At 40.5% G+C, this 14760-nt stretch overlaps 1 protein-coding gene across 2 annotated transcripts in view; it reads left to right on the top strand.

The window, feature by feature from the left end:
- CACNA1I (calcium voltage-gated channel subunit alpha1 I) overlaps positions 1-14448 on the top strand; it is an 884757-nt gene extending 870309 nt beyond the window's left edge. For both annotated transcript variants that reach the window (XM_075833728.1, XM_075833727.1), the window contains exons 35-37: positions 885-1059; positions 7768-7964; positions 8051-14448. In XM_075833728.1, coding sequence (XP_075689843.1) covers positions 885-1059; positions 7768-7964; positions 8051-8734 — 1056 coding nt within the window. In that variant the 3' untranslated portion in view covers positions 8735-14448. The remainder of the gene's footprint in view (positions 1-884; positions 1060-7767; positions 7965-8050) is intronic.
- The last annotated feature ends 312 nt before the right edge of the window (positions 14449-14760 follow it).

Raw genomic sequence — 14760 nt, 5'->3', positions numbered from 1 at the left:
TCTTGTCTGAAAGAGTTTTCATGTAGATCCATGGATCCATCACCATGAGGGACAAATTTAGAAACATACTTAAAGGCAGGAAGGGTCAGTAAAAGCTAATGTCCGAGAAGAAGAAGTGCAGTTCTAGTTGATAATGGACTCAGAATTCAGGAACGGCATTTGCCCAGTATCAGAGGGCAGGACCAAAATAAGAGCAACAAAACGATTCAGGCAGACACGGTGGACTGGGACCAGAAAAACAACTGTTTGCTGCAGGTCGAAGCAGCGAGATATTGTGTGATCAGCTTATCATCAGAAAACACTTCTAACAAAAAGGGATTGTCTGAAGTGGAAAATTCCTAAAATGTAAAATCCACAACTGATCCAGCAAACAACAGGGCCTCATACAGCTACGCCAATAATCTCTGGTTTCTAGTCACATGAAAGCAGATTTGGGAATATTGCTTATATCAAGGCTTATTCATCATTCCTGATAGAACAGTGACCTGTTCCATCGCTTGTCATTTTTCTGTTTCCAATAGTCCTCTCATCATCCCTGGTGCTCATCATCTGCTATTCATTTTGGAGGGTTCAGTAGAGTTGACTGCTAAGACTGCTTGCATCAATGCTGCTTCATAATAGGATGCATGATACTGTCCCAGTAAAAGAGAAAAAGCCCTGGGATTTGTTTTAAAATATTAGTACTTGGTGTATCATACAAGTAAAACTATAAAGGTAAAAAAAAACAAAAAATGACAGGATTTGATCCCCCCCCCCTTTTTTCCCCCCCTAGAGTGGATATAATGTGACCTTGTCTTGTTTAACTAATGACTTTATTATGGTCCCTGAAATTAAGGTGACAGTTTAAACAAAGCTGAATTCTTACTTTTGTATTTACTTAACAGGAAGGCCAAGACAGCCCAGATTCTTTGGGGATTGGAGTATTTGGGGAAAGCCTGTTCCCCCTTGCTAGTATTCCTGGCTCCCCTATACCTGATCGCTATCTGTGTGAAATTGACAAAGTCTCATTAACTCCAGCAGAGTCATGGGACAACTGGCTGAAAGAAGACAGCAACCCAGGTGAGGGGTGTTTCTTTTAGAAAGAATATACTTTTTAAATGCACTGGTTTCTAAAGCATTTTTATATTTTAAAAAAAACATGACTGCTCGTTTTCAGGCAAATTGTAGAACTAACGCTTCTTGTGGAGTAGCACTGACCTTTACATAACAATGTTTCTCTACAAACGTAATGTTCCAGCATTTTGTCCACCAAACATACAAAACACGGATTTCATCCTTTCAGGCCTTTTCTCTCCGAGTCTAAATGAATACACTGAAGTCACCGCAGCACAATGTTTTATTTCCAGAATAAATTGGGTTATTTGTAATAGTTTATTTTCCTTGCAATCTGCAGAAAGTCTACATTGAGACTACAAACAGAAGCAGAAAATCTTTTATGTTACAAATACAAAGAGCTCTGGTGGTCAACATTCAGGCTAGGGTCATAGTCTGCATATTCTGCAGCAGAGCCTCTGGGCTTTATATGAGAGAATTGAAGTCGTAGGGAAATATGAATTAGCCATTGTCATGATTTTAGTCAATAATATAAAAAAATACAAGACGTGACGCGACAAGCATTATATATTATTATACCATTTATATATTCTAATTGACATCATTATAAAAACATATTTTTTTTAATAATCTAACCTTATGGTCAGCTTTAACCATCCATTTAATTGGACACTATCTTTTTAAACAGCTTATGCTAATCTAATGGTATTCCTGACATATATCAACTTTGTAATTTACTTACAGTTAAAATTCAGTTGTTTTATCCATGCAAATTCTGTGTGAGGTTACTGTCACTAAGTGTCTCCCTTCCTGTCATCTGCTGTAGACCCCCTGTAGTCAAGCAAAGTCAATCCCTAGTTACAGAGCAGAGGAGACAGACTGCAGGAAGTGGTGTTGTGTTTCATCCCTGCCTGTTAATAGAAATCTATGCAGAGGGGACGGGGGAGTAGAAGGAGGGAGCGAGAGAAAAGAAAGACACAAACACGCTGCCTATACAAGTCTATGGAGAGGGGAGCAGGACCAGAGTGAGAAAGTGCAACATGTAGAAATGAAAAATGGTTGGCACTGCCTTAGCCTGCAATGTCACAGACTATGCTTCAGCTCGCTGGGACCTGTGGTTCGACAGCCTTTTTTTTGCGGTTCTCAGTGCGTGTTGTAGTTAGTTTCAGCAAATGACAACATGTAGAAAAGAAGACAGCACGGCACTCACCATTTGCAAAAGGTTTCTCTTTATTCCAAGATTGAGGCAGGCAACACGGGATTCAAAAGACAACAGAGCTGACTGCTTCACGTCCTTCAGACGCTTTATCAAGGCATATCTCACCCCAGTGCTAGATTCTCAGCTACACTGCTCATTACTGCTGTAAAATCTTCTCCATGCTGCTGCAGCTTATATATATATATATATATATATATATGTGATAGATGGAGATAGGTGACACGCAATATTCTCCTCTTCTATGTGTGCTGTGTATAGAAGACAAGATAGCCGTTAGGCTCCACCCACTAGCTCAGAGACAACTGAGAATTAGAGATAGAGTCCGCAGAGTGGAAAACTGCTAAATAATGCAGAATACAAGTCATATATGTCACGATGGGTGTGTGGACCCACTGTGCCGTGCCGCCATAGCGGGATAGCAGCTGGCCAGACAGGATACCAAGGCAAAGTCAATAGTTCGAATAAGGGTACCTGTGGCAATACAGACAGTAGCGATGGCAGGCTCGGATGGGACCAAGGCAGCAGGCAGACACCATGCGCCGTGAAATACAGCAGGCATAGTATACGACACAACACGACTCCAACTCTCAACGGCACAGGAACAAGGTAGCAGGAACGGGAACACTGGGAACTGGAAAACACTAAGGGACCATTTGCAAAGACTAACACGGGTAAACACAACAACGCTCAGGCAATGAAGGAAGAAGCAGGGCCCTTCTTATAGTCCAGAGTGATCATGGGAGCAATCAGTCAATCTAAAACATGTGTGTGCTCTGGCCCATTAAGCCGGGAATGAGCTCAAGCACGCACCCTAGTGGTCACTGCAGGACATGACGGCCGCATGTGCTGTCATCTCTGGGGAGGAAGACGTCTGCAGGATGATAGGAGTCTGCGGTCTGTGACCGCGGACGTTACAAAATAATGGCCAGAAATAGTGTTATTTCCTTCATGTACACATATAACAGCTTATTCTGAAAAGTTATGTACGCTTTAAAGCAGCATAAGTGATTCTTAAAAGTTGTAATAAATTTAGGCACAACATGCCTATTGCATAAGGCCTTTTCTATTAACTTGACTGGATCTATAGCCGCATAACATATTTAAAACCACAAGGGAAACCAGAAATAAGTTAATTTTTAGTGTCAGTTATCTTTTACCTGCTGACCCTACCAAATAATACTGCCATACAATGCTTAAATAATACTGCTAAACAGAGTGCAAGTAATATGTCCTAATAATATTCTTATACTGTTCCCACATAAAAGTGCCAAACAGGGCCCAAGTGATTATATTTTTTTAAATAGTGCTGTTATATACAGACCAATTAATAGTGTTATATGGTGACTATACAATAGTCCAATATAGTGCCTACATAGAGAGACATATCATTTAAATAGTACCATAGAGACCATATCATAATGTCAGCCACAGTGGCATTACTATTCCATTCATAATGCCAATATAGCAGTAGTTGCAAGCCTGGGGCTCTCAGCCATGGTGCCCATACCAAGTAGTGCCCATATAATAATCAGAAGGGTATAAGAATCAAAAGAAGTAGACTTTTACCCAGTATACATTTGTGAAATAGGACATGGTGCTATATCTAATGGGTTGAAAAATTCTGTTTTTTGAAGCATTATTTTATTATTTGCTATGGGATATTTGTATTTTTGGCAAAGGAAAGGAAGAATTTACTCACACTATTTTTCTTTTCGGTAGTCCAAGCAACAACATAGAAATAATAGGATTAATCTCACACTACACCTTAGGACCGGTAGCAAGAACATTAATTACAATTCTTAACCCCCTTCCCCACTAATATCATAATAAAGAAATCCCAAAGTGAACCCTGTGCTGATGCTTGGACTACAAAAAAAATTGGCTTTCTTAACCGTAATTTAGCTGAAGTCATTTTGGATGCCTTAAAATTTGTCTTGACAATGAATAAAGATATATTTTCTGACTTCCAGAAAGATCCGACACTCTCCAAGCAGATTTTGACATCATTTCAGTAGTGAAGCATTCTGTCCCTGGGAGACTCCCCACTGAAGAAATATGGAAAATAAATTTGTTGATTGATGTTTTTCAATAAAGACGATCTGTCACTAGTTTAGTAATGCCCAATCTCCTTACTATTCTAATAGGCACTCTCACGCTGATAATTCCATTAAGTAAGTCCCTGGATGAAAATTGATGCGATGTGTTGGACGAGCTGCGACCAGAAGTGTAAACACAGTGTGATCTCGCGATTGAAGCCTGGATCACGCTGTGTAGGGAAGGAGAGAAGCTGTATGATGCTGATTGGACAGTGTCATACAGTCAGCACAAACACTGCCCACAGAAAGAGAGCAGTGATACCGCCCCTTTGGTTAGTATAGCCTCATTTGCATATTTAGAAAAAAGCTCATGACTTTTAAAATAATAAACGTTTTGGGACACCGTTTTCACTGGAATTATCATCTTGCCAGCACCTATTAGATTAGCTAGGAGATAGGGCATCACTGAACTAGTGACAGATCCTCTTTAAAGCGGCTTTAGGACAAAAGTATGGCAAGGTTCTGAAAAACACCTATCCGCAATAGGAAGGTACTGACAATGAAAAACTGGTATCCATACATTAAAAAAGCTCAAATGCCATCTTCCCTATTAAATGGCCCCCACATATAAAGCCATAGGAATTGTGCCCTTATAGCCTGACAAATGTAGATAAATCTGGCTGCTCTCATCTATGTAATTGATCTAAGAGACTTAGACATTTGCTTGTATGCAGTATATTTACAGTATAAGTTTTTTTTCTTGTTTTTTTTTTAAAGGGAAGTAAAAGGAATAGATAAATTTGTGACTGGTTTCAGATTAAACCCATTTATATATGTATAGACATAGGCATATACGCTATATGGCCAAAAATATGTAGACACCTGACCATCACACCTACATGAGCTTGTTGGATATACATTTTTGTTTTTGAAAATGTCTGGGGCTGTTTTTTCAGAGTTTTGACTAGGACCCTTAATTCCAGTGAAGGGTAATATTAAAGGGGTTGTCCGATGAAAAGAAAAACTATTTATTATTTTGCTTTTGTTAAATAAAGAAACTTTCTAATATAATTCCATTATTCCTCTTCCACCAAATTTTACAGCAGGCATTTTGCATTCCGAAAGGTAGCATTGTCCTGTCATCCACAAAACCCAGATTGATCCATCAGACTGCCAAATAGTGAAATATAATACAGAACATGTTTACAGTGCACCAGAGTCCAGTAGCGGTGTGCTTTACACCACTACAGCTGACGCTTGGCATTATGCATAGTGATTTTAGGCTTGTTTGCAGCTGCTCGACCATGGAAACTCATTTCATGAAGCTTCCGACGCACAGTTCTTGTGCTGATGTTTTTTTTTTCAGCGGCAGTTTGAAACTCTGTAGTGAGCGATACAGCAGAGGATAGGCAATTTTTATGTGCCACGCGCTTCAGTACTCGGTTGCCCTGTTCTGTGAGTTTGCGAGATGAACCGAATCATGACTGAGCTGATTTTACTCCTAGACGCTTCCACTTCATAATAATAGCACTTTCGGTTGACCGGGGCAGATTTATCAAATTAGACATTTCACTAACTTACTTGTGCAAAGTTGTCACCCTCTAACTGCGTCACAATTAAAGTCACTGAGCACAATTAATGTCACTGAGCTCTTCAGTACGACCCACACTATTATCAATGTTTTTCTATGGGGATAGCATGGCTATGTGCTTGGTTTTATGCATATGTTTATAATGGATGTGGCTAAAACACCTGAACTCAATAATAAGGATAAGTGTCCACAGGGCCGCCCTTAGGTGAGCGACCCGTGGGGCTGCACAGGGTGCATTACTCCACCCCGGTGCAGAGGGGAGCCATTGCTACAAATAGAAAGGCTGTCAGGCACCGTGACATAGCATCATCTGTTCTGCCCGTACAATGAAACAGTTTTACCCAGGTCAGCAACATATCCTCTCTAGATGATACAGGAAACAGAGGGAGATGATCAAGGCGGGATTAGATTAAACTGGGGGAAGATAATATCAGATAGGAAGGAGATGATACCAGAGGGAAATAATACTGGAGGGAGATGACACTGAAAGGGAAAGGGAGAAATAATACCTGTGTGGAGTGATACCTGAAAGTCGAGAAAGGAGAAATTATAACAGGGGATTGGGGAAGAGATGATACATGGGGTAGAGGAGGAAGATTATTCCTTGAGTTAGGGGAAATGTTGAGGAAGGAGTAAGATGATACCTAGGGGAAATATATAATATTTGGGGACAGGAGAAGGGGATAACTTTGGTGGGGGAGGGGCGGTGATACATAGAGGTAGAAGGGAGAGTTGATACCTATGAGCAGATTAGACCTGAGTAGATGATACCTGAGGGAACGAGTGAGAGATGACACCTGGGTACCTCGGACAGAGAAGGGTGAGGTGATATCTTGGAAATAAGGGGATGATACCTCTGGGATGATCTGATCCTGTGCAAGAGAAAGAAGAGGTGATATTAAGGGGAGAGACTATCTGTAGATAATCTTGAAGAAGTAGAGAACTAACTGTAGATGACCATCAGGGGTGAGAGACTATTTTCAATTGGTAGGTTAGCATGAAGAAGGGGACAGAGGTAAAGGAAAGTGCAGAATCAGACTATTCAGGGTTTGTCTGTAGTCTGTTACCATAAATATGCATAGGTCTGTATATAAGTTGAAGATAAAAAGCTATAGAGAATAGGTAAGCTATTTGCAAAGTTGCTTAATTTTTCATTTAAGTTGCATTGGAACAAAAAATATAGATATATTTTCGAAGGTAGACATATTCTATATATTTTTTTCTTTCTATGTCGGTTGTGCAGGGGGTGAGGAGTGCCAAAATAATCCTTCACAGGGCGCCATCCAACCAAAGGCCAGCCATGGGTGTCCTCATACTGTACTTTTGGCCATACAGTGTATGCTGAGAGAATATAGAGGAATGTGTCCAGTAGGAGCTATAACAACATAGACAAATAAAGTAATGGTTGTTTATCAGTATTTTGAATTGCTGCCTTTGTCTATTGTGATATTTGTTGGTGGGACTGATTGGTCAAGGTCCCTGTGGCTTGCACCCTGTGGCTTGCACTATAGACAGTGACAGATGTGTTGCAGATTTTATAAAATGAGTAATGGCAACATGAGTGTTGTTTAGACCTTCTTGATAATGCATTTTCAAAAAGCAAATGGATAAATTAAAAGACACGGCTATCCCAATGTATATTTCATATTTTATTTTATTTTGAAATGTCTGACTGCCATTTTAATCCTCAATGTTATGCCATCATTTGAAGCATTGTCATAGAAATGAAGATCTATTTCTTTTACTAATATGAATTAAAAATATGACCATGATTTATTTTTTTTCACTTGTAGGCTGAGAATTGGACTTGTCATAGCAGGGATAGTAACCATGTTTTTCCACTTTATATTTTCTTTTTTCTCTTTCAGTTTCTTCTCAGCCTTGTCCAACAGACTCATTGATTCCCCTTTTACCAGTCCCGGCAGAGTTCTTCCATCCATCTATACCTACCACAGATACTGATCTAGAAGATCCTGCACTCAAGAGAAGTCTCCCTAAACTCTCTCCTCCAGAGTCTTGGGCAACACTCCGTTCACCTGATGTCAACTGCTCACTTCTTAGGCAGGTACGTTTTATTCTAAAAGGAAGAAATGTGCACAAATGATTGTACATTGTTATGTCAGTAAGTTGATGATATTCCTGTTATCTTAGACAACAGAAAGCAATTCGTCCATGGAAAGTGGCAGCCCAACCTCTGAAGATAGCCTACAGACAACTCTTGAGGATAGTCTAAATCTAAGTGACTCTCCCCAATGCACCTTGGACCACCCTGACCTCCGTGTAGCTCCTACATCACATCGTACCACCCTTCCTATTTCTTCACTTTCTATGGTACAGAGGAGAAGCAACCGGCCTAGCTTTGCACTTCAGAAGGTTCGCAGGCATCAACGGAGCCATAGCAGTGGTGGTAGCACTAGTCCTGGTTGTACTCTTCATGACTCTATGGACCCTTCTGATGAAGAAGGGGCTGGAGGAAGCTTAAGAGGAACTAGTGAGCCCTCAGAGACTTTTAGTAGTTTATCTCTCACATCCCTCTTTTCACCACCACCCTCCTTAACACCACCTGGTGGTGTAATGAAAAAATGCAGCAGCGTAAATAGTTTATCTGTGGCTTCCTCTAGGGTAAGAGGAGCAAAGCAATTTTACGCAGTCGATCCACAGGGCTTCCTTTCAATGCCATCATGGGTGATGGACTTTTACCAAACTTCTGCTCCCTCAGAGAACCAAGAGAGTCGTAGTAGTTCCGCAAAATTACCAGCTGCGGAAAGAGGGATCCCTACCAGTAGTGTCTCAGGAAATGTGGATTTTGGCAATAATAGTCGAAGAAACAGATGAGATTTTTTTTCTTGTTTGTGTGTTTTGTTTTTTGGGTGGGTAGCAGGTAAGTTTCCTGAAGGATGATTTCCTAACTCTGTTATGGGGGAAATAGCCTTATGGTTCCCAGATGAGGAGGAAATGCTACATTACCTCACTGTGTGAGCCAGCCAAGCAATGCAACTGGAGAGATGAGAGGTAAAGTTGGCTGAGCTCTCAGGCTCTGAAGTGGAGGAACCGCTGTACTGTAACCAGCCTCTCGGGCTATCACATATAGTATATAATACATATATATTATTTTATTTATATATATATATATTTTATTTTTACTCTTGCTTGGGACTTCTTAAAAGTTTGTATTATAAAAGGTATCTTTATGTGGCAATACAAATATATGGTGGAGGAGAGTTAATGATCTTGATTTTGGTTAAACATTGATGTTCTTTTTGTGAATCCCATGCATACAACAATCACATTGATTTAACTACTTTCGAAAGGAAATACGTTTAGGGAAATCCCATGTATCGATCAATCTCTTTGTAATGAAATTGTTGACAATCTCTTGCAAATTCATATTCATAACCTAAATCATGATATTTTTACTATGTCCTGGAGAAGTGAGGAACAAGGATACGTAGCTGCTAAGTACTAATGTGCTCCATAGTGCAGGATTAAAGCATACATTTTTTTTCAAAATAGGATGCAAATACTGATACCAAAGGAAACCATGAGTCAATATCCAACAAATTACTAAAAAACTACACCCTTACAATGCAATGATGTATTTACCTTGTGGTATTATGTGGTCACATAGTTACATAGTTACATAGTTAGTACGGCTGAAAAAAGACACATGTCCATCAAGTTCAACCAAGGGACGGGAAAAGGGAAGGAAAAATTTCTACACATAGGAGCTAATATTTTTTTGTTCTAGGAAATTATCTAACCCTTTTTTAAAGCCATCTACTGTCCCTGCTGTGACCAGCTCCTGTGGTAGGCTATTCCATAGATTCACAGTTCTCACGGTAAAGAAGGCTTGTCGCCTCTGCAGCTTGAACCTTTTTTTCTCCAGACAGAGGGAGTGCCCCCTTGTTTTTTGAGGGGGCACTCAAAAAGTCCAGTTTTATTCACATTTGTACAATCAGATACTGTATGTAACTGTTATTGCCAGTGGCAGATTAAATAGCCAATAGGCCGTGGGCTTTTACCCAAATTTGGGCCCCCCTTCTCCACCGCCGCCCTACCGCGCCATAACTATTGTTAACACTACCTTTTTGTGCAAGCATTAACAAATGTGTTACGATACCCCTTGTCAAAGGGCTGTGTGCATGCATACTGACAGTATCACACTGTGCAGAGACACATCCTCCTGACAAGGGGAATGGTAACACCCATTTGTCTATCAGTCCTGGACTGCACAAAGACTTCAGTGAAATACAAAGATTTCCTAAAAGAAACATGTCAGGGGAGGTGACAGATTCTCTATAAATCCAGTGACTCGCAGGTGACGACTTCTCAGATTCGAGTAGGTTTTTTCCTCTTCTCCATCTGGTCCAGACTTCATGACTACTTCTCCCGGATATGACCCATTTCTGCAGAATTTGCCACTCACTGTGCCCCTAAATTTAATAGCACTATACATTGTGCCTCTGAATAAAATAGTACCAAACACTGTGCCCCTTAATATAATTGTGTCACACACTGTAAAGTAAAGCAGCACATACACACAGCCCCTGCAGATAGCATCACACACACCCCTTTAGATAGCGCCACACCCCCGTAGATAGTGCCACACAGCCACCCTTGTATATAGTACCACACAGCCCCCCTTGTATGTAGTGCCACACAGCCCTCCCCTTGTATATAGTGCCACACAGCCCTCCCCTTGTATATAGTGCCACACAGCCCTCCCCATGTGTATAGTGCCACACAGCCACCCTCCCTTGTATATAGCGCTACACAGCTCCCCCTTGATATTGCTACAAAGCAATCCCCCCATAGCCACCCTCCCCAAAAAATATATTGCATTTACCTGGAACCGTTCCCACAATGGATAGAGCGCTGCTCAGCCTCCGGGGGCGGGACACTTGCGCAGACCAGTGTGATGCAATTACGTCACAAAGCCGGCCTGCGAAAGAAGCTTTCCCAGTGCCTTATACAAGTGAATGTGGCTGTCGCTAACACCAGGGCCCCTTCCGGTGCAAGCAACATCACTGGGCATGAGGGGCCCGTGCCGTGCGGCCCATAAATGTTATGGACCGGGCAGCGTGGGCCCCCTCATGCCCCAGGCCCTGTATCAGCAGGGGCCCTTAAGAGGATGGGGCCCTGGGCAATTGCCCAGTTTCCCCACCTAACACCGGCCCTGTTGGGCCCTCTGGAGCCTTGGGCCCCGGGTGGCCGCCCGAACCGTCCTTATGGTGATCCGCCACTGGATATTGCTTAGTGTCTCAAAACAGTAGAGGAGTCCAAAAACTACAGTACACCTGCGACAGATCGATCTACTGTAGCTAGATATGGATTTTACTTCATGAAATTAATTTGAATATCAGGGCCAGGACAAGGCATTTTGGTGCCAAAGGTAGATTAGCCAGATTGCGTCCCCTCTCTTCCAGCTGTCATAAAATTAATTTAAAACGGTAGTGACTCAGTCATTGGTAGTGAAGGGTTAATGTAAGCATCCCTGGTGGTCTATAAAGGTGGAAACTACAGTGCATTAGCTGATCTATTGCACGACGGATACTACTGCCGCCTAATGGACACCATTGACTTACAATGGCATCCTTCGGGTTCTGTTATGGACTACATTATCTTGATGGGAATAATAACGCTGCATGTCAATTATCTGATGTCCAGTGTTTTACTCACTCATTGGTCCACAACTTGGCTGGCAGGGATCCTGCCATATGGATGGCCAGGACCAGGCAATATATACAATCAAGGAAAGGCCTACACTCACAAGCACACACATATATAGCACACACACACACACACACACACACACACACACACACACACACACACACACACACACACACACACACACACACACACACACACACACACACACACACACACACACTCACAAACCATACTTGCTTTCTTGTGAGTGGTTACATCAGGGAGATTCTGAGAAGCATTGTGATACGTAATGCATATCATTTTTTAACATATGCCCACCATTTACATAGGCCAGGCCTCCACAAACACAAGTAATTCATATGACTCCTTTATTAGCCCCTAAATTTAATACAGACCCAATACCAAGCCCCAGAATAAATACAGATGCCAGACCCCATAACAATTACAGACCCCCATAAAAATACAGACTCGTAAGCCCCCAAAAATACAGACCCCAGACAAAATCCAACAATAAACACAGACTCAATCCAGACCCTAATATAAACACTCGGAACCTCGACTAGACCCCAAGGTTAAACTCAAACGATAGACCACAGAACCAGATTCCAGAACAAACACAGACCTCAGAGCAGAACGTAGAATAATCACAGACACAAGACCACACCCCAAATTAATATAGACCACAAAGTAAATACAGACACCCTAAATAAATACGAATCCCAGACCAGACCCATTAAACAAATACAGATCCTAGACAAGACTCACTATATATAACCTTAGACCAGACCCCCTAAATAAACACAAATCCCAGAACAGACCCATGAATATATAAAGATACCAGACCAGACCCACTAAATAACTACAGAAACCTTAGATAAAGTCAGACCCCTATATAAATACAGACACCAGACCCCTAAATAAATACAGACCCCAGACCAGACACCCAAAAAAAACTACACACCTGAGACCAGAACACTTAAATAAATATAAATTCTAGACCAGACCCCCTAAATAAAAAAAAACCACCTAAATAAATACAGACCCCAGACTCCCTAAACAAATACACACATCAGACCCCAAAGTCAATTTAGACCGCCCCAGATCAGAACCCCTAAATAACTACAAACCCCAGACTACTAATAATTATATACCACAGATGTAACCACTAAATAAATACAAACCCCAGACCAGACTTCTAAAGTCAAAATAGGGCATATGAAGTGATGACTGCTACCACATTTACAACATTCTCATCTACTAATGGTTTATTTAAAGGGGTTGTCAGGAAAAAACGTTAATGACCTCTGCTTAAGAGAGGCCACCAATTTGTGATCAGTGGGGTTTTAATGAGCAGAACAAAGTGGCTAGTCCATATTTGCATATTTGTCTGATACTACAGTTCAACCCCTTTTCCCGCTGACAGGGCTGAGCTGTAGTACCATGGACAGCTGCTTGTGCAGATGTGCTGACGTGCCTGGATATACATTGAAGGGGCGATCCTAAGGATAAACCATTATTGTGTTTTCCGTGGAAACCCAATTTAAAATACATATGGTGAAAGCAGTTGCATCATTCAAAAACTGTAAGTAAGGGTTTAGACATAAAGACGTTTTAGCAAACGTTCTTATTGTAATTATGCACATTCTATCTGAGGTATGAAGACGCTTCACAAAAGTGGAAAGTGGGAACAATATTGGATGCTAACATTTTGTGCTGCAGATATGCAAATATTTCATTATAAAATTACCAGAGCAGGTTTTACTAACTCCACTTTTATAAGCACAAACGTACAAATCTTGACAACACCTTAAAAATAACATAGGTACTTACTCTCATTACAGAATACAATTATTCTGAGATATGAACCAATATTCCCAAAAATGCATCCTATCAATTAACTAGAATCAAGTGCACTACTATATGACCATAGTCTCAGCAGTTATGTATTCTCAGACAATTTAGTTCAATTCACAGTATGGTAGCCTTTACTCGATGTAGGCATAAATATAGAAACATTTAATACCATGGTGCATATAACAAAACAGTTTTTAAAGCTGGTAATATTACACCAATGTGCAGTCTCGTACTAGATAGGTTTTACAAAGCAAAGATTTGATTGGATGCTGTTAGATATGGCATAGTTGTCCTTGGCACCATGGTGTATGCCGCCATGGGCATTTGAGTGGTAAAAATATCATGAAAAGTTAAATAACATTTCATATAAAATAAAAATAATAAAATTTGATTGACATTTTTAATAGGATGTCCTATTGTCACTAAAGCTGGATATTGGTATAACAGGAGCTAGGACAATGTGAATAGTGCTCTGACCAAGGCGAAATTCTTTAAAAATCTACTTGCATTACAATATATTTAGATAAATCGCTATTTAGAGGAACGTTTCACTAAAGCACATGTTATAAACGGATGTTCCTGCAGTTGTGTTTTAATGGATGATGAATCCTCATTTCAGATTTTTATCACTTTGAAAGATGGCATCCATATACCTAGTCTGTAAACTCTCTGATCCATTACTCAGCGGTTCTTTAATAAAGGGCTTTGAACAACTTGGTTTTCAGATGGTAAATAACTTTCAGCTAACCTTCTCCTCCTTTTCGACCCACCACACTGTGGAACGCCAGTTCCCTGCAGATCCAGATAAAAGCAGCAGCAACCAGGAAACATAAACAGCCCTTTAAACCTTTGTTTAAAAAGGAACTTTAATGACACGTTTACTATGTCTAAAATGAAGGAGCAATTTCACCTAAACATTTCTCTTGTGATTTCTGGATTGCAGCGTCCATTAGCTTTTCTAATTTTTCCCATTGACAGACTACTGTGTTTCCACCATCAGATGAAATCTACCATTTCACAATAAATACAAATTGTTTTTCTATGAGTTATTTTTGGTCTTTGTTGGAAAAAATAAACATTTATTTTACAGAATATTTCACATATATCTATGTATAGTGTACTGAATGTAGTAGATACAGTGTTTTGATGTTTACAGAATGACTGGAACTTTCTATAATATTTCAGGAAAGTGTAACAAAGCAGGGTGATGAAAGACATGTACAGAGTCGTAATTCAGCACCCATAGAAATCCTGAACAAATACTGTACCTTCGTATTTCTCTGGTTTCATACTGAAAAGGGTTATGTTTTGTTTTTGTTTTTTTAAAATCACAG

The sequence above is a fragment of the Rhinoderma darwinii genome, chromosome 7 (genome assembly GCF_050947455.1).
Source record: "Rhinoderma darwinii isolate aRhiDar2 chromosome 7, aRhiDar2.hap1, whole genome shotgun sequence".
Classification (NCBI taxonomy): Eukaryota; Metazoa; Chordata; class Amphibia; order Anura; family Rhinodermatidae; genus Rhinoderma; species Rhinoderma darwinii.
The sequence above is the reverse complement of the archived record's forward strand: the minus strand, read 5'-3'. Positions and strand labels throughout refer to the sequence as shown.